This window comes from Macaca nemestrina, chromosome 12 (genome assembly GCF_043159975.1).
Source record: "Macaca nemestrina isolate mMacNem1 chromosome 12, mMacNem.hap1, whole genome shotgun sequence".
NCBI lineage: Eukaryota > Metazoa > Chordata > Mammalia > Primates > Cercopithecidae > Macaca > Macaca nemestrina.
The window spans coordinates 109,372,433-109,393,264 of NC_092136.1; the positions used below are offsets into that span (position 1 = coordinate 109,372,433).

The window sequence follows — 20,832 nt, forward strand, 5'->3', positions numbered from 1 at the left end:
GCCACTCGGTTTCTGACCATGATCCAGGACTCTCATTATCCAGGATCTGTTCGTCACAAAGATCTTATCAAATATTTGACATCTGCTGGTCCGTCTATTTTTACCTATCTGCCTCTTTAACTTCACATCTATCAGTCTACTTAGTTTACATTCTTCTGTTCTTTGACAGGAGTGATAGTTCATTTAAAAATATTAGGAAAAGAGGGAATTGTTAACATTCTCTTTGTTTGGCCAGATAATCAGAATGTGATCACGTGTGTAACTAGAATGTAAGTTCCCAATTGCAGAGACTGTTCCTTGATCCCTGGTGTACCAAGCACTTGATACAATTTGTGGCACACAGTAGGAACACTCTGGGTATTTGTTCAATAAATGAGTTTCCCAGTCTGGCATATTGCATATCCTATGTGTTCTTTAAATATATTTTGTCAAAACTTTGGATCAACAGATTTAACTCATTCAATTTGTATAGGATGCCTTTCATACAATCTATCAGGCAAATCCAGTTCTGTCAATCTAAATAGACAAATCAGGCTTACTGTCTCCAAAAACAGTCTGGATCCATTTTTCAATTTAAATAAACCAGAATACTTTCATTCCTCTGACAACCACCTCACTTTGAAACTCTAATTCTAAGATAAATGGATACATAGTTTGTCCCCCAGATGACAGCTGTCACCTCTCTCAGGAGCGCCACATCCTCAAGGTATTGCTTTTCTTAGTTCTGCAAAGGTTTTCACACCCTGAGTAAATGCATTATAGTAAGATTGAGAACTGGTGAAACATACATTTTTCTTTTGTGAAATAGGACAAATGCAAGGAGAGGTGACAAAAAAAATTTAAACCAGATAGATATATTTTGGGGAGAAGTACATATAGAGGTAGAGGACTTGGAAAATAATTCCCTTAAAACTACACATATATTCCCCTGGAAAATGTCTATTGTATTCTCAGGGATTAACTCCTCCAGTTTGAAGACTGCTGAGGTATATGATAACCAGCTACGTGGTTAGAAAGGTCTTTCCACTACTGAAATAATGAATTGAGAGAGGCTTTCTATCCTACATGTGTTTCACTACATTTCTGTTCTCTCTTGAGTACGTAGGGTAGGATAAATCCATCTTCTGTTGATGATACTCCAAACATTTTAAGAGGCTATGATACATTCCCCACATCTTTCCATCTCTAAGATTAATATTCCCAGCTCCTTGAATTGCTTATTATCTTTCATTATTTTCAGGCCCTTCACCTTTCTAGTCATCTTCCCATAAAGGACACTAATACTTACCAAATGTTTTCTGAATTTTCAAGTCCAAAACAATATAGTGCTTCTATTGCCAGGGATAAAACATCAATCTTAGTAATTTTCTTTATAATGCAATGAGCTATTTATAGAATGCTTGCTTTACGCTCAGTGCTTAAAATAGCACTGCAAAAATGATTCTATTATTTTTCCCATTTTGCAGATGAGAAGACTGAACTAGAATAAAACTAGATCAAAGTAAAGAGCTTCACTGTGAGCTTTGTTTATTATTTATTTGCTAGGTGGGGCAGTAGTTGATTTAATAGTAACATGACAACATATAAGCATACTTCTATAGGTATGCAGGGATCCAGATTAGAGGAGATGTAAGATTAGGCAAAATGTCAAAATCAGCTGTACATCATCTTGAAAAGTCCCTGTAAATCTAAGAGGAGCCTGGTATATATCATGCTGCACTGTGTTTTGGAATGACTTGCCTAAGTCAAACTAGACTTTGTTCAGTCCACGGGAATCTGTGGAGATCCTGTAGACTGCTCCTGGTTGGAAGGAAGGACCTGAACAATGGAGATTTCTCTTCTTCCCTCCTGCACTTCAACCAAGCATCTCTGCTTTTCTCTAGCTTTACATAATTACCCCAATCAGAAGTAGACAGAGGTAAAATAAAAATAAAAATAGAAGAGTGTGTGTGAAAGAGAGAAACAGAAAGGGAAAGAGAGAGAAAAGCCATTAGTCATGAAAAGTAGTCATAAAAAGAATACTGATTTTGGAATCAGTTTACCTGTGTTTCAGCCCAATAATATGTGTGGTAATATACTTCTCAGTGGGTTACTTAGACATGGCCTTTAAACACTTTGAGCTTTAGTTTTCTCACCTTTCCTATAGCAGGTACTCACAGATTTTTGTTGAACAAGTGAGTAAATGAATAATTTTGTATTTTGGCAAAAATAACCTTGCAAGGTTGTAGAGAGGATTAATGCTAATATAGGATTTACTATAGCCTGGTACATAGTAGGTGTTTTGCAAATAATAATAGCTATAATTATTATTGATTCAATGCTTCTTAGATTTAGGTACAGGTGCCCATGTGGCACTTTTCTCTAAGTTAGATCGAGATTCTTCATTAAACTTGGAAGCAAATATTAAGTGCTGTTAAATATTTGGAATATGCTTATGTCCAGAGGGGCTTTCCCATTACAATGGAAGATTACAGGAATCTCAGAAGCTTCTTGGTTCTCTACTCTTGGGAGTGTGGCTTGTGAAGTTTGGTGCCAAAAATAGTGGCAACAATGGTGTTGTCTGGGAGAAGCCTTAAGCCAGATGTGCCAAAATCATGTGCCAACTCAGTGGGACCAATTCCTGCAGTCCAAGAGGTGTGCATATTTGCTGTCATTGCTCTTCCTTGAGTTTGAAACACACTACCCAATGACATCCAAATCTATATATTTAGCACATTTGTCCTCTGGGTAAGAACAAATTATGACCCTACTGCCTATTCTTGAAAGAGAAAAGACAAAAAAGGGTCCCGTGCTTTTGACCTGAAAACTAATGTCTTTACCTAAATCATTTCCAATTAAATACCATTTTCTGGTGAATCACATTCATCTGCTGTAGACTGTAAGTTCTCCAGATTAAGACCTTGTCTTTTCATAGGGTGTATAAAATAATGCACACAGTTTTAGCACTCCTGGTATAACAGATGGCTATCATTTGTAACAAAAGAATAACATTGAAAGCCTTCTGACATGTCCTAGAAGCTTGGCGTGTAAGAATTCCATTACATACATATTGCGATCCCATTACAACATGTTGTAAAGGTATGTTCCCCATAGGGAAAACCCAATAACTAATTCCTTCAGATCTAGAAAACAGACCATTGAGAGTTAATTCTTTTCTTTCTTTTTTTTTTTTTTTTTTTTTTTTTTTTTTTTTTTTTTTTTTTGAGATGGAGCTTTGCTCTTTCTGCCCAGGCTGGAGTGCAATGGCACGATCTCGGCTCACTGCAACCTCTGCCTCCCGGATTCAAGTGATTCTCCTGTCTCAGCCTCCCGAGTAGCTGGGATTACAGGCACCTGTCACCATGCCTGGCTAATTCTTTTCTTTCTTTTTTTTTTTTTTTTTTTGGTATTTTTAGTAGAGACAGGGTTTCACCATGTTGGCCAGGCTGATCTCCAACTCCTGACCTCAGGTGATCCACCTGCCTCGACCTCCCAAAGTGCTGGGATTACAGGCGTAAGCCACCATGCATGGCCAAGAGTTAATTCTAATTATGTAAAAATTCTTTGCTTTACAAAATAACATTTTTTAAAAAACTTTTATTTTTTGCTGAAGAGTCTCTTGAAATAGCCAGATCTCTTTTTGGAGAATCTAAATTGGATTTGCTTTACAAAATGTTTATTAGACTCAACTTTTCAGGAGCAAAGCGAGTATGAAAAAATGGGGCATTGCCTGTCAGGCATCAATGGTAAAATGTCACTTAATCACAGAGTAAAAAAAAAAAAAAAAAAAAAAAAAAAAAAGGCTCACCATTCTATCCCCTGCACCCACCAAAGTCAAATTGTCCAAATGTGGCACGTGGCTATTGCAGGCATCTGGTACTCTCATTCCAGGCAGGAAGGTGATGCTACCATTGGGGTGGGGACGGGGGGCAGACATCAGTGACTATGTGAGCCTAAACAGAGAGTCAGAAGAAGGGACCCCCAGATTACAGACAGCCTTTTCCTCCACATGTCAGACCCTCTTTCTTTACACATACAGCAAATACAAGCAGATAACTGGGCATCAGTCATTTCTGAGGCATAGCATGAAAGAGCAACAACATACACTGCATCATTTAATTTATCAAGTAAGCTACAAGGCACTGTGCCAGACTCAAAGATAGAAAACAAGGAGGAAAGAAGAAAATACACATTTAGTAATACACCTGAGTGCCTTCAAACCATGCAATGTCTTTAGGTACTGTTCCCAGCTAGCTTCTCCAACAGAAAAATGAGCATACTCCATTTCAAAGCTGGATTCTGTAACTAAATGCACTATTCATATTTTTCCAAGCCTCCAAAACCAATAGTTAACTAGTCTCTTCCAAGATTTAGGGAGTCTGTTGAGTTCTTTTCTGGAAGTTCTATCCATTTTGCTAAAAGGTTGTGCTCCAAACACTTTACCAAGAATTAGGGCCAATGAAGGGGTACTTTGTGCAAGCTACAAATACTTGGAATTTTCATAAGGCAGTTCATTTCTGCCTTCCTGTGAATAATTTCATATTTCTTCCTTGTAAGACTATGCTTTGTGTGCTCATGAGTGTCTAGAGTGACAGAATAGAAGGAGTGTTTAATACATCGAGTGAGTCTGGGGCCTAGAGATGAGGATGTGAGGGCTGCAAGAAGGATCATGAATCAGATGGAGTGAAAGATAACTTGGAAACTCCAGGGGAGAAAAATGGTTAATTTCGATTGTTTAATTTGTTCAGGTTTGTGTTTTGGGTTCTGTCACACCTGTGTTGAGAAATGTCCCTGTCATCTAATGCACGCAGTTTATGTTCAGAACCAGGGGCAGCACAGAGAGGAATTGGGGGTGGGGGAAATTTTCATCAGCCACCAGGGAGAAAGTCTAATCTGTGCACTGATGGGAAATGGTTATCCAGGGTGTAAAAGTGTGATTCTGGGACCAAAGGGTCAGCTCTAGAACGAAATCAGACAGCTGGAGAACTGAAGATTCAACTCTTCCTAGGCAAGAGAGTGAGAAAGGTGGGTTGCTTGCAGGGTGGGGATGGGGGTTGCTCCTCCTAGTTCCTGGGCTGGAGAAGGGCAGCGAACTGGGAAGTGTCTGTCAGAGGCTCGCTATGCTAGGACAAGGTGCTGGGGTGCTAGGGTGGGTGGGGGCCTGAGGGGTGGCTTGGAGCCCTGGCAGTGGCTGCCTGACGTCACCGGCCTCTCTGGCAATAGGCTGCGAGCTCAGCTCGCTGAAGCGGCGGCGAAGGCGGCGGCAGCGGCAGCAGCAGCGCGGCTCGGTCTCTGGCCCATTCAATCCGCGCCTTCTGCAGCCGCCACTGCAGCCGCGCGGCGGGGGCTCCCTCCTTGCAGCCAGCTGGCGGTCCAGGTAAGAGACAAGGTGTGACTAAAGGCTTCTGATGGCCGGGTGGCCTGACGGCCGGGCGCGAGTGGGGAGGACAGCTCACGCGGCCTGTGCAGCCACCCCGGTCATAGCTCCAGCCCCCGGCCCCGGCCTCTGCCCCTGCCCCGGCTTGCTTGCACGCTGCCTCGCTGCTCCGCAGTGCAACAGTTTGCAGCTGCCTCTTGGGAACAGCAAGGAGGCTCTCCTGTGCGCTGCGGGTCTACCGGCTCCGGTACGCCGGAAAAGCCTCGGGGCCTTCGGGCTGGGTCTAGGAAGGACTGAAAGAAGGTCTGTTCCCCAAACTTTGCAGGCGGGAACCCTCCTCTTTCCATTCCAGTTCCTCTAGAAAGAATCAGGCTACTGCCAAGTTGGGGGCATAGAGAGATGGGGAGGAGGGGACCGTTTGTGGGAATGTGTCAGCTGAGAAAGATGCTTCAGCTGCTTTTTTTTTTTTGTTTGGAGAGGGGAGAATGCCAGGGAAGAAGGCTGGAGAAGAGATGGAGCGCGTTCCTGCTCGTCAGCCGCGGTCGCGGACAGAGGCAGAGTGGGATGTGGTTCCAGGGGTATCCCCCTGGGAATGGGACCCAAGGGATCTGATGCCGTCCAGGGAGGGCAAGTCTGGAGGGGGAGGGAAAGGAAGGACTGGGTACCCGGAGCCCCCGCGGTGGCACGGAGTGGGTGCTGGGAGGGGAGGGATCCAGGCGAAGACATCCACCGAGAGGGCGCAGAAAAGAGGAGAGCCGGAGCTCTGGGAAGTAGGGACTTCAATCCGAAGCGGCTGCTTGTCTGTTGCAATTATAAAGTTGTGAAGGGCGGAAGGGAGGTTGCCTTATCTGCTGAGTAATCTGCACCTCCGCGGTGCCGGCGTAGACCCCATCCTGTCGAGTGGGGTGAGCAGGCTGCTGGTGGCTCTGGTGCACGGCCACGGGTGGGCAGGCTGGGGTCCGCTGACCGAAAATACGGGCAGCGCCCAGCTCAGGCAGCGTGAGAGGGCCGCTTTGCGGTGGTGGTTGATTCTTCCCGACCGCACTCCCCTGGGCAGCGGTCGAGATTCTAACTAAGCTTTGTGTCTTTGCAGCCTGGTGCCTCCGAGAAGGAAAGGTGCGCGTGTGAAGACGCGTTCCGGGTGGGATCGGCGAGGATCTTTCGGGCGCCGCTCACTCCTTGGTCGCCTTGCTTGCCAGCAGTTGCTCCCTTAGTCCTTGGCTTGCTCGCACACCCCCTCCCTCTACAGGGAGCAGTTTTGGGTGGCGTGGGCTCTGTCCTCTTCTTGGCTGGTGGGAACAGTGTGCCCAAGAGGGGAAGCCTAGTGGGCCCGGCCCCTCCCAGCCCCGCGCCAATGAGTGCCAGGGCGCCGAAGGAGCTGAGGCTGGCGTTGCCGCCGTGTCTCCTCAACCGGACCTTTGCTTCCCCCAACGCCAGCGGCAGCGGCAACACGGGTGCCCGCGGCCCAGGCGCAGGTGGCAGCGGCACCTGCATCACGCAGGTGGGACAGCAGCTTTTCCAGTCCTTCTCCTCCACGCTGGTGCTGATTGTCCTGGTTACCCTCATCTTCTGCCTCATCGTGCTGTCCCTCTCCACTTTCCACATCCACAAGCGTAGGATGAAGAAGCGGAAGATGCAGAGGGCTCAGGAGGAATATGAGCGGGATCACTGCAGCGGCAGCCGCGGTGGCGGGGGTCTGCCCCGACCTGGCAGGCAGGCCTCAACCCACACAAAGGAAACCCGGCTGGAGAGGCAGCCCCGGGACTCTCCCTTCTGTGCCCCTTCCAACGCCTCGTCGTCCTCCTCTTCGTCCCCTGGCCTCCCGTGCCAGGGTCCCTGTGCTCCTCCGCCTCCACCGCCAGCCTCCAGTCCCCAAGGAGCACACGCAGCTTCCTCCTGTTTGGACACAGCTGGCGAGGGCCTTTTGCAAACGGTGGTACTGTCCTGATCGTCTAGCCCCTCTCGTTCCCCGTCCTTGTTTCCATCATCTTTGCCATCCTTGCTTTTTTCCTCCTTCCTTCCTTTTCCATTTTCCTCTGGCCCCTCTTTTCCTCTTCCTGGTTTCCTTACCTGCCCTCCCCTTACTCTTGTTTCTCCTCCGCCGAGGCACTGTGCGGTATTTGTAAATATTGGGCGAGGAAAGTCTCGGAAGAAGAAATAACGCTGATAATAATACTTTATTAATATTTATAGTAATTATTATAATACTAATAACACAATCCAAGCGCATGACAAATCACATAATTTCTCATTGTCAATGAAGGATGCATCTTCCCACTCCAATCCGCGCTCCCCTCAATTAGGAGGAGAAACCGCACAAGCTACCAAATATATAAAAGGCATTGATTCCCGAAGCAAAGGGAGGGGAGGGGGCCCGGTAATGTACATAGCTGTCAAGTTAAGGTTTAGTTTCCTTCCTTCCCCTCTGACCCCTAAGCTTTCACTTTTTCTTTAGCTTCCCTCTCCTCCCCATTCCCACCCTCAGCCGGGCTCAGGCAATAGTATATTATAAAGAAAACGTCTACATTAAGCACCAGGACTGCAAGAGGGCATAGAGAATAGTCCCCAGAAAGTGTTTATGACAGGTACCCCTCGCCAGTCAGCCCATTTCTCACCCTTTGTTTAACTATTACCTTTTCCAGGACAGAACCTTTAATTTACTTTTTAAAATGACCCTCGCTGGCCGAGCATAAGTACGTTAAAATCTTTAAATGAGTTTTTTAAAAAAGCTAACGCTTTCACTCCCTGCCCCGCCCCCACCCATACACCTTTGACCTGTGACATTTTCAGGATTTACAGAGGATCTGGGAGCTGTCCAGCCAGGTCTGGTGCTGAAGTCGCCTCACCGTTCTGATTACTTCCTCTAGTTGTGAAGGCGGAGGAGGGGCTGTTTTGGAAAATGACTATTCTGGCTTTTGGTTGGGTTCTTTCTTCTTTTTCTACAATCGAGTTAGCGTGTACTATTGGTTTTCTTATTATTAAACATTGCATAAGTTACCTTTTTTGTAAAAAAAAAAAAAAGTATTAGGTGATGTGCAGTACTGAAAGTGCAGTATCTAACCAACTAGAATGTTTCTGTTTTATTTTTAGAACAAGTGCACCTTTGTTATATATTTATTATATTGGTACCAAATACAGAAAAAAACTATAGTTCTGTACTATGTCCTCCAAACTGTATATTATTGTTCTTAATTTCCAGCTGTTGATATAATGGTTACCACTGGATGAGAAATTCAGTGGTGCAGACCTGGCTTCTGCTGTTTCCAGAAGTGTTCTTTTGTACCTTATTCTGTAGTAGACTGTTATAAAAAGATGACACACATGCTTTATTATTTTTTTTTTGCAAATAATAGAAAAAAACACAACCACAGAAACAAACAAATAATGGATGTGCAAAAATGCCATCTATTAAAAACATGGTTAATATTTAAACAGTGCCTGTAGTTCTCCCTGCATGCAGTTACCACCTGGAGGCAGTGGTGTTTGTGCTTGCTTGTACTGTATGTGGTTGGGGATGAGACTGGTGGGGATGTTGGGCAATTTGGATGACAGGACATGCGAATTTCAAGAAAAGTTATATCCAGTAATTACTTATAGGATAAAAATGTTTGCAGCTTGTTTGTTTAGTTACAAATCTGTGCCTGCAGCAAAGGAAAGGCTATCTTTCTCAGTCTGTCCTAACTTCACTGAACATACAAAAACACTGAGAAAATAAGATAAATATTTTATTATTTTCTAATGCCAGACAAGGCCATCTATGTTAGAAATGGAATTAGTCTATAGTTATTTACCACTTTGTTTCCTTTGGTTGAATGATAGAAGAAGCCAGAAGCATATTACAATATTAGTTATATGCAGTGGCATCTCTTCTTGGAAATCAAGCCTTTGACAGCTATTCAAATTTTTGGAAAATGTATGAATGAAAATGATCTGCAAAAAGCTCTACCAAAAGAGTCCTTACTATCCTGCAGGGTGTAAGGCAACAGTGCCCCTATGAGCATCCCTCTCCCAAGCAACTAGTTGTTCTAAATTGTCTACTTGGTCCATACATATGTGCTCTTATCCAGAGGAAATATTACCTCTAATATTTTTGGTCATCTATTAAATTGTCCAAGCTCAGTCTGCATCTTTTATAAAAATAATTTAATAAACTTAATTTTAATCACCCATAAGATAATCACCTTTCCTGAAGCACAGAAGATCATCACTGAGGCATGCCATCTTGTAATATTAGGAAGACCAGGTATAATCTTTGGGTACAATATATTAAACAATGAACCAGTTTTTCTCCAGTGCCTTAGTCACTTCCTAGTAATAGGTAAAAGAGTGCATTAACTCCCTCAGGCCACTAGGGAATCCTTTAGTGCATCGGAGTTCTACATTGTACATCAGAATGACTAAGGCACTGCGAAGAAGAAAGTCCATTAATTTTTGTAGCTTACCCTCACCCAGTGGTAGCTCTTTAATACTTTATTACAGAACGACTTTTGGACTTGAAATTTGAATAGAATCAGGGACCCAGAAGGGAGCTTCGTCATTTCCAATGAGCTCCAATAAGTGCATGGATATTACTTTCTTCCCCTTATTTGGTGCACTTTCTACAGTGAATAATTTCCCATTTTATTAAAGCAATAAGATGTTCTGTTGTGAGCAGTGCTGGATAACGATTCCATTTTCTTGGTGCTGAAGCTACGCATATGTTCTTGCCTTATGAATCATAGTATATTCAAGGCATGCAATAATAATCCCCTTCCAAGGAGCAGCCTGTACACTCTGTGGGGTAATTATGAAATTGTCCTACATCATTTTTCCCCAAAGGAATGCAAGGAGCAAGAAAAATAAAAGCATTATGTATATTGTAAAACAAATGATCTCAATACCTCTCAACATGGGCACACATCTGTAATACACTTTTATTGTGCACCTTTAAATGTGTATGCCTTTCTCCATTAATTGACTGTAGTTTAATATTTTTAATAGTGCTCTGTGTAAAGATGATGCAGTTTGTGAGTCAGATTTCATACTGAGCTTAATATACTCAGAACCTAAGCTTCCAGTGGTATCACTTGTGATTTTTTTATGAGATAGAGAATTACATGAAATTCTAGTAAGCCAGTTCCCACACCAAATTATTTCAATAAGCACACATCCAAGCAATTTATACAGACCTTGTTTAAAGCACTGCTTCTTATAGAGCTCAATTGGCAGTCTCAGGAGTTTGGGATGCTACCAACAGGGCATTGAGGTTTTCATTTTTATGAAACAAAAGGCAATCTGGAAATAGCTAAATTTGTTTTAAGGATTTTATTCACTGATGTCCCGTCAAACTAATTGCTTCAAACCCCTATAGCTACAGCTTAACTTCTGCACTTGCTATTCAGTATTAATAAGGTGGCATGCTTGATTCTTATTGTTTTTAAAAATGAGAAAATTTGGAGAGAGAATACTATTATGTCAACTGTACAAGACTCTGAATCTTAAAGACGTAGATGGATATAATCTTTAGACTTTATATACATCCATAGATATGTATTTATATATGCATACGTTTTGTATAAATTTACAATTGACTTTTTGTATTCTCTTTTCTGTCATTACAAGAATGAGATGGAAACCAAAATAGTTGTTCCATCCTCTTATCCAAAGAGGATACTGAAAAGTCAGGTATGTGCATGCACTTATTTCTCTGGGGTCAAATCAGAATGACTTTCTCTTTAATAATGAAAGGGGAGAGTCCTGGTTAGCTTGGAAAACTGGTAATTAGATAAGCTTCCTTTCCTAGGTTAGTGACAATGTAGCAATGATGATAAAGTTATGACCCATATCAATGTGGTCTAAATATCTAGATGGAAAGCAAAAATATCCAGAAGAGGTTTAGGGCCATCTAAACCACAAACCTGGAACCTGGATTGTGGTTTGATGTTTTTTATTTTCAACCTATATGTTGTGTAGAGATACAATTTATATCTGCATAGCTAAAGGTAAAGTGAAAATATGACTATTATCTGTTTAGTTTGATAAATCATTTTTGGATAATATGGGTAAAATTAGCTTTAAGAAACTTCTTTGACATCTGACTTTTCCACCATTTCTATCTGCATCAATTGTATTAATTAGATAATGGTTAAATTTTATTTTTTTATCATGTAGACATATGCTTTAATGCTTTTCTGTGGGTGAAAGTTGAACAGTTGCTAGCTGATATTATGTGGAAGTTACAGGTTAAATTAGAACCAGAAATTTTAACATAATCTTATCAGGTTCCTTAGTCCCATTCCCATGTGAATCTGAACTTTGAATTTGAATCTGAAAGGCCTTTGAATTTGGATCTGAAAGGCCTACTTATTTGGGTCATTTTTTATTGGAACTTGTGATTGTGACTCACAGATGTTTCAGTTCATATTAGAATAAATTGCCCAATCTATAAGAGTGTTTAATCATTGGAATGAATGTAAATCTGATTCTGATTTGGTTTGCTATTTATTTGGTAACATTTGAGAAACAGCTAATATGGCTTGACATCAATACTTATTAATGTCACCAACCTAATAATACAACTGGTGCCATGTATGAATGCTTAGCTGACAATAAGAATTTAATTAACTTTATTTGGAGACAATGACTTCTCAAGGAGGTCCTACCCATTTGAGGTAGGGATATTTCCCTTACAGTTGTGATTACAAGGGATTGTTTCTATAGAGAGATTAACAACAACAACAGTAACAATGATGACAACAACAGAAAAACTGACTTTTGAACTTGAGTATATCCAATAGATAGAAGAAAAAAGATTAGAATTCATGGAAAATTTGTTTTGCTTTTCTATCAATAAAAGAGTTTTCTTGTTAATTGGCTTTTTGGACAGTATTTCCTTACCAATTTAATATATAATATACCAGGATAACATAATTACTTACTCTATTATACTCAGATGCTCAAAGAAATTATATTGTTTTCAAAAAATTTTTATAACTTATCTGCTCTTCCTCACAAACCAACTACATCTTAGAAATGGGATGTGTATAAAATTTAGGACAACCCAATAAACAGTCCAGTATAATAAGGTAGCAGCTCCTTTACACAGATGCTCAGGATCTTGAGGTCATATGCTTAAATTCTCAGATTTCCTCTTTCTCTGCCTCCGCTTCTCTAATATAATATAATCAGGTATATCAGGAAGGGATGTGGCTGACATGATTTTGTGCCAATTAAGGGAAAGGTAGCCTCCAACCCGTCTGATGGGTCCTAGCTGAACCCTGCTGAAAGGATCTGTTCCCTTGTTTGAAGTGCTATTGTCCTACTGGCTTTTGTGTTGGCATTTACCACAGCAATTTTACACCATGGACGTTTGTCCTCCATTTCAAACACATACATCCTGACACTGGCCATCTATAGGTCCACCAGTGCTCTCACACAATGTCCCCTTCTTGGAGATTCAGGAAGTTCTGGGTGCCCTGCATGCCATGGACCTATTGGTGAAAAGCCTGGGTATATCTTGGGTTTATTCATCTATCCATCCACCTCCTCCTCCACCTCAATTCTACTAATCTTACTTCATGTTGGATGGTGCCATGAGGGTTTCTTCTGAGGTCTTGAGACCCAAACTAATATATTTAAGGGAAGGGAGTTTACCATTTATCTCCAATCCTTGAGCTTCTCCAAAGCTATTTAGATGTTTTCAAGCCAACACCACTCCTTTGGCTCCTAAATATATGTGAAGAGGAGCATGAAAGCTTTAATGGCCACCTGCTTCACTTTTCTCTTACTTTTCTCAAAATTGCTCCAAACTGCAAGAAGCAAATATTTCCCTTAATGCCTACTTTTCTCTACCCAAGACTCCTCCTCCTATGGTTAGTTTCCTGCTTCTGCAATGGACTTAATCATCTTCTTCCTGATGTCAGCATTATGATTAACTCTTAATGGCAGTTGGACAGGGTGTAAGAGACAAAAAGGTAAGCTTATTAAGAAGGGATCCTAAATCAGGACCTATTTGAAACATTATGCCACACACCATAGTAAATTTCCGTATTCCTACAAGGGACATGTACTCATGATTAAGCTCCTGCCCTCCCCTTTTCCATGAAGGTGGGAGCTTGATTATCTTGATTGTATTTTCATATTAACTTCTACTCAGTTCCTCTAAATTGGCTAGAAAATCTGAGTACTAAACCTTATATCACTTTATGTCCCTAAGAAGGCACAAACTCTACCAAATACTGGACTATTATTTCACCCTATCCCTTACCCTTTAGGAGCTGCAGATTGTGTGTAGGAAATACTTCTCTTAAGCTTGGATAAACTTCGAGTGGATCTTGAATACTGGAGTGGAGATGAGTAGCTACTCGATGTAAAGGCAGCAGCAAGTAAAGATTGGTACAACCCTATCCCTAGCCATTGTCCTCTGTATCCCCAGTAGGTATATGTGCTCTAACTTCAGCTGTTTGGCTCAAGAGAGGGATGAGTAGTAACTCAGCTAGCTCTTACAAGACAAGCATGGTTCCATTCCCCAACTCCTTCAATCTCTCTGGGTGGATTAATTTATGAAATATTAGCTGTGTATTCTCTTTCTGATTAGTTGTTGAAATCCAGTCACTCTTTCCAGAATATCATCTCCAGATATGTTCCAGGCTTGAATTGATGCTGATAATATTGGGTTTCCCTCTCTCAAAAAGTGGCTCTACCTTTTAAAACTTTACAAAACAAGAAGCTCTTGTGATAACCTTTCTTAACCCCTCTTTTCCAACTTGTGCTGAATATCATCTATCTGTGTTTGCAAATCCTGTCTCTTCTTGGATCATGACCTTAACTCAGGATTTTAAATTTTAGCCTAGAGGTTTGTAGTCACTTTGTGGTACAAAATTTTCAGCACATGGAATCTCAAAAATTTAGGAAAGCCGCTACTAACCTCAATGTATTTAGGTGGCAAAAATGCATTGAGATGACAAAAATACTCACTCTTCACATACAGATGTGCAAAACAAATGTGGCTACTTCATTTTCCTATAATTCATCTTATCTTCCTCACAGGGACCTATTTGCTTGGTAGTTTTCTTAAGAAAGTCACCACATTATCAAATTTTCTCTCTTTCCTGTGCCCCTTTCCAAGGCTGTGTCTGGGTATAATTTATGTTATCTCATGGTGGCAGAGGAAAAAGGCTCCTCAGATCTATGCAGAGTTCAAGGAATCCTTGCTGGTTCAACTGGAGAGTGGCCAGTCTGGTTTGCTTCCCAAACTGGTGGCTGCTATGCTACAGCAAGTCCTATCTTGTACCCCCAGTTGGAGCCCAGGATCCTGGACAATTTTCCAGTCTCAAACTTTGAGTCTACCATGGCTTTTTGTTCCAACTGAAGAATTTTGCCATTTTACTGTATTCTAAGCATCCGCATCCCTGGGCTCCTTTAACTGGGACAAATGGGAATTTCTGGGTTCTATTCAGATGGTAGAAAACAAGAAGCCTTCTAGTAGCCTACTGCCATGACCATCACCCCATTGCCACCGCCTTCTTGTTGGAAACAGGAAAGTACAGTAGCTCTCTCTATTAAGGTTTCCCACTAGTAAAGACATGGATACTTGCTAAAGCCCTTACTACCCTCAACGTTCTCTGGCTTCCGGATCCTATCAGAATGCTTATTATTGGATCCCTCTCTATTGCAACTTTTCTCTGAATCAAGGGGCTTGGGGAGCAAGAGTCTTACAATTCATCTTCCTCAGTCATTATTAGACTCCTCTCTCTCCCCTCCCCGAATTACCCAGGACTGGAAAGGATAGACTTTTCTATGTGGTCCCTTAAGGACTTCCTTTAGTACAAAGGTGTAATCAGACAGGAAAGTGTAGATTTGGGGCTTTTTGCTTTCTACACACCACATTCTATACATTGACTGTAGCTTCACGGCTGTCTTAAAATGGAAACTAGAATGTGGAAGAGAGATAAATGAGCCTACATGGGAAGGCATGTCAGAAATATTTTGTTAGTTACACTTGAATATACGTAGGTGATTATTTCAAATTGCATGGTAGGAATTCAATGACGACAGAAATAACACTGTTTCCCCCTTTGCTTGCCAAAGTATGAACCCTTAATTCCGTATGAACTAAGTTAAAAGCTTAGTTCCTGTGATTAATGTATCTTCTGGCAAGCACCCTTGAGAAAGATCATAACTGCCAGCAGTCTTTGCACCTCCATATGGATTGGCCTTTTTTAGGGATCCCCTGATGGAAAGGAGAGGAGGGAGTACAGGTCACTCAGTTCCAAAGGAGAGTAAAGAACAAAGAAAGGGGAGTAAAGAACAAAGAAAGGAGAGGCAGAGAAAGGCTCACTTCTCTACGTTTGCCTTGTGGCAAAAGCTTCCCTGGGGCATCCTTCCCACACCCACCATCACAAGTTTTCCTGGTGGGAGATGCATAAAAGATTGTGCTCTACAAGTGGAAATTGGCCATGCTGTGTGGCAGGATTATTTTCAGGGTCTACCTTGGTTACTTCTGTTCTTAAACTTTTAGGTAGTTTCATTTCTTTGTCCCAGGGAAACTGTCCTATTACTGACTGTTGTCAATCAGCCTGCAGTCCTTGCTGTTATGACCACATTCTGATAACAAATTAGCTAATCCTTGCTTGACCACTGACTAGGTGTCATTGACTGATACATGTATCCAGTTGAAGAGATAATCCCTTTGAACCCTTCAGCTCTAATACTGAGAGTTTATTCAGTCAACAGATATTTATTGTAAGCCAAATATATGGCAGACATCATTTTGTCCCAGAAATGCAGCCGTAAACAATGTAAGCAAATGTCCTGCCCTCACGGGGGTTTCTTCTAGTGGAGAGAGATAATAAACAAAACACCTAAGTAAGTTCTGGAGTACATTACAGAGAGAAAAGTACTATGAAGACAAAGAGGGGAAGGGCGGGGCGGGGTGAGGGTGTGGTTTTTAAAGAGGGTGGTTAGAGACAGCCTCTGATATTTGAGCAAAGACTTGAAGAAGCCATGCAGATGTAAGGTTTAATTGAATAAAAATTGTTTGTATAGAAGAATTTTTGAAAACTAATTTCACCCAGCCTCCTAATTTTATAAATGAGCAAATTGGATTTTGGTAAGAAGAAGGCAAAAAAACTTACGCTTACAGAACATTGTGTCAGGTACTGACACTCCCAAACTAGAGAGGAGTGATGAAATCTGCTGGTACTTTGAGTAGTTTGTAGTCTAATTAACCAATAAATTTAAATTTGATTCAAGTGTGGTAATAAATGTGTGAAAAAGTACTTCAAAGCACAAAGAAGTAACAACTAAGTCTATCTGGGAAGGTTAGGAAGAGGTTTCCCATATTTTAGTTGGGTTTTGAGGCATAAGCAGCAATTCACCAAAATAAGAAAAAGCTTTTGAGGCAGGAGCAAAAGCACATACAGAAACACAGAGATAAGAGTATTCTATATATTTACACAAGCGTTATGCTGTTCATACTGGGATTGTCAAAAGAGAAATCTGAAAAGTAAAAGCAAGCCAGATCATTAAGGGCTCTGCAAGGGCAGCTTTTAAAGATATGCCTTTTCTGTTGTTGGTGGGGAATTAGTGAGAAATTTTGAATATAGAGCTGAGTTATAGATTTGGGTTTATTATAGATTAGGAGGATCACTGTATGGAGCAGATATAATGGTGATTAAGACATGATATGAAGCAGCTGCAATAATCCTGTGACACAGGATGAGAGTTTGAACCAATGGAGATGGGGATGAAAAATAAGGGCATATTCAAGTGCGTGTTAGGTTATGGAACTGGTGGGGTTGGTGATTCATAGATGCATGGTGTGAGGGAAAAGCAAAAAGGTGAGGAAAGGGCAGAGAATAGATTTATGCTTTCTATTTTGTGGCTCAAAGCAACCCCAGTTGGGTGCTGTTTATCTGTCATGACTTGGTGATAAAGTTAATAAAAGGGAGTTCAAAGGAAGGTTCTGGGCTTTGCTGGCACAGCCTTTGATGAGTTTGTCCCCAGACCACGTTCAGAATGTGGTGAAGCATAGCTCTACGGAGCAGTCTGCAATTTGCTGTGTGAGCTTCACTAAGTAGCATTGTCACCATCTTGTAGTTACTGATAACTGCTACTCATAGTCTGTCATGTTGAAGGAGGGCTCCATATGTCTGGAAGTGTGTGTTCTGACATTAGCTGCTAGGCCATTTTTTTGCAATTCTGAGGCATGCCTGCATAGAATCATGACATTACACAGGATCTACTATAAACCTCACTTTACTCTCTTGGAATACAGTGATCAGATAGGACCCCATTGACAGGAATAAGAATCAATATACTGCTGAGAAGGAACTCATGGTGTTGGTGAAGATGTTGAAAAGCCAACACAGCCAGTAATGTGGAGAAATGGCCTGGGTTCAAATCTTGGCTCTGACACTTGGTAGGTATGAGACCTTGGAGAAGTTTCTGAACTTCTCCATGCTTTAGTTTTATGAAGGTTTATTGTGTGGATTAAATTAGAAAACATATGCAAATATCTAACAATAGTGGGCAATGAGTGTATGGTAGTCCCTGTTCTGGCTTCTTTTATGAGGATTGGTTGGGGAAGGGAAGGAGTAATTTTCTGGTAGATGATTAATAGCAAACTCTTGTTCTTTGTGCTCTAATGTCACATTCCAATCTCTAGCAAAGTGCCTGGCACATAGCAGTTGTTTAGTAAAGATACTGATAAACAAGTGAATAAGTGAATTGCAATCCTATGGACATATCCCTGATAAAGTACTCTGGTACTGCTGTAAAAGGAGTCTTACCAGAATCACACCAGCAAAAAAAAAAAAAAAAGGCAAAAAGCAACAGTATATTTGCAAGTCATCAGTTTCACTTGACTTCTAGATGGCAATAAGAGTGGCATCATTGGAATCTTTGGCATTGTTCAATAATCTATATCTTCAAGGAAATGTTTGGCAGATACAGCATTTCTCCCCTAGCCTGCTCCTCTACACTCTGTTTGCCTGAATAGCCCAACAAAGCTTGCTTTTGGGACCCAAGCCCTCATACTTCTCATGGCTGGTACAGGAGCAGTGAGTCAGCCATAGGAACTGAAGCCAAATGGACATGTGTTGAAGGAAAAGGATCAGGTAATCAGTCAGTCACCTGGCATTTGCTCAAGTCTTCTGCACTGAGGGAGATGCTAAAGAAAGCAGGGTTCCTTCTCTCAAAGAGTTTATGACTCAGGGAGAAAAGACTTTCAGAATGAAATAATACAAGGAAACCAAGGTAAAATGGCAATTAGAAATAAAAATAAGCCCACGTTGAGTGAACACAAACTGATCTTTGATGATGCAATCTTCTTTTAGTCTCATGTCTAGAATGGGAGCTGTAAGATTCTGCTTACTTGTAGATAGAGAAATCTGCATCTGAGAGCAGGATTTGAAGTTGAGGCAAGGAAAGGCCCACGTTCTGTTCCTTCTGACTAGAAAGCATGGCACTGTCTCTCAGTGGTAATGAAAACAACACGTTTCTGGTAGAATTGACACAATGCATCATTCCTCTTTTTTAATCCTTCCACCTACCCCAGGGCACTCATATACTCTCCAAAGTGCTCAGTGTACTGCTCTGTGACCCACTCCCACTTGAAGGGCTGCCCTCTTATATTTAGATACATTTTATCTCTCTGAACATTTAAAATGAAAGTGTGCCCCTGTCATAATAGCACCTGTGACCTACTCCTTATCTTCTCAGGACCATACTCTTTGCAACACTGAGCATGTGTATTTGGTATTAATCTGCAATAGTGACTCAATGATTTAAGATAACATTTTCATTTTCACAGAAACCTCTAACATCTTAGGCAGGAGGAAATATTTTGGGGCACAGCTTTGGGTGCAGGAGGGTTGATGTGAGTACCCTTCCAAGTCAATCAAGGGAGCAGTCACCTGCTTAACTCTGCCTTTAGCAGCCAAGACCCAGGACATTTAAGACCTACAGGGTGCTCAAGTCCTGAAAAACATGTAACTCCCCAATCTATCCCTGCCATGTGATTAAATATAAAAACAACATAATACAGAACAGTGAGGAGGTACATGACTAATAATGTTTTAATTTTAACCATGGCAATTATTTTAATGCCTTGTTGAAATAACAGTTTGTTGTTTTTTTTTTAATGCTCAGTCTGCCTTATGGAAAACCTAGCTAGCATCAAACTGAACTTATGGAGTGACTTGGCAGCCTAGTGTTGCCTTTAGAAGAGCTAATGGCTCATATTATGACTGATGGACTGGGTGTGGAAAGTTTGTCCACCAACCCTCTGAATCTGCTGAGCTCAGCCCAAAGGAAGAGATATTGCTGGCTTCACATTAACGTGGTCCCTACCATGAAGAAAGAAATGCTGGGACCACAGCGTCTTTGTAGGCCTGTTTGACACTGATTTCAACACTTTCATTTGGGTTTGAGGGCCACCTTGGCCATGTGGACCATGACAACAAGCTCATTCCCACAGCCTCTAATCAGTAGGCTTTTTGCATCTTTGGAGGCCAGAGCTTCTCAGGAGCTATTCCAAAGCAATCAGTCATCACTGAATTAGACTGCCTCTGGGTCACACCACCTGTGGGCCTTCAGTGGAATCTGCTCAGCCTTCATTATTTTTCCGGGAAGCCATCTGCACAAGGTTTTTTAAAAAAGTTAGGGGCACCAGGAAGGCCCCATTTCAACACAGCAGAAAATGACTGATATTTGTTCTTTATTAAAAAAGAAAAGCATCAGCATTATTTTTAAAAAGGGACACTTCAGTACATATTATGAACTCTCTTATCCAGACACAAGGCAGGTGTCCTTGTTTACACCTTTTCTGTATCCAGCTAAAACGTCTCACTTAACATTCAGAGTAAACTTTCAGGGTTTATTATTCCCATTTTATAGATAAAGCACTGAAGCTCATGGAGATTAAGTAATTTCCCAGGTCATCCATCTAATAAGTGACTGAGTGTGGACTGAATTATAGTTTGCCTAACTCTAAAGCCTCTGCTCTTTTTTCTCCTTGCTACCAGACAAAAACACCATTCCTGTGACTTTTTCTTATCAATTTCAAATACATTATTTCTATGAGACTGTCTAAGCACCCCTTAAAACTCACCTTTAAAACAAACAAACAAAAAATAGTATGACAATAATGTATGTAGCTGTCAAGAAAACTTCTTGAAATGTAGTACAGGGACCCATTCATATGAGAATCTGAGGGGACAATAGAAAAGGGAAGGAAGATTGTCAAACCTTCTAAATCCATAGGTTACTTGGGCTTGATCCAATACTTAGTGGATCTGAATCTCTGGAGGCAGGTCTCAGGAATTCTTTATCAAATTCCCCAAGTGATGCCAATGCAAACTAAAATCACTGTCCCAGAGGGATGCCTGATGAGGAAGAATGAGGATCTTGGGGAAAATCTAATTTCTATACATTTTTTCAAGATTTGAATTTGAAACAGCTTTTTTTTTTTTTTTTTTTCAGGATTCTATGGAGTG

General features: G+C 41.4%; 1 protein-coding gene across 5 annotated transcripts; it reads left to right on the forward strand.

The window, feature by feature from the left end:
* The first annotated feature begins 5,221 nt into the window (after window positions 1-5,221).
* Window positions 5,222-18,165, forward strand: C12H11orf87 (chromosome 12 C11orf87 homolog). 5 transcript variants are annotated; one of them, XM_011761471.2, is made up of 2 exons: window positions 5,222-5,356; window positions 6,450-18,165. In XM_011761471.2, exon 2 carries the CDS (start codon window positions 6,711-6,713, stop codon window positions 7,302-7,304), a length of 594 nt encoding a protein of 197 aa, XP_011759773.1. In that variant the 5' UTR covers window positions 5,222-5,356; window positions 6,450-6,710; the 3' UTR covers window positions 7,305-18,165. The 5 variants fall into 5 exon arrangements, with proteins under 5 accessions (XP_011759773.1, XP_011759775.1, XP_070931666.1 ...); XM_011761473.2 differs by lacking the exon at window positions 5,222-5,356 and adding an exon at window positions 5,635-5,659 and having other exon boundaries at window positions 6,450-10,070; XM_071075565.1 differs by lacking the exon at window positions 5,222-5,356 and adding an exon at window positions 5,707-5,983 and having other exon boundaries at window positions 6,450-10,070.
* Window positions 18,166-20,832: the final 2,667 nt, after the last annotated feature.

What these genes read in the sequence shown, in the direction of transcription:
- C12H11orf87 (XM_011761471.2), top strand. Translation starts at nt 6,711, where the DNA reads ATGAGTGCCAGGGCGCCGAAGGAGCTGAGGCTGGCGTTGCCGCCGTGT.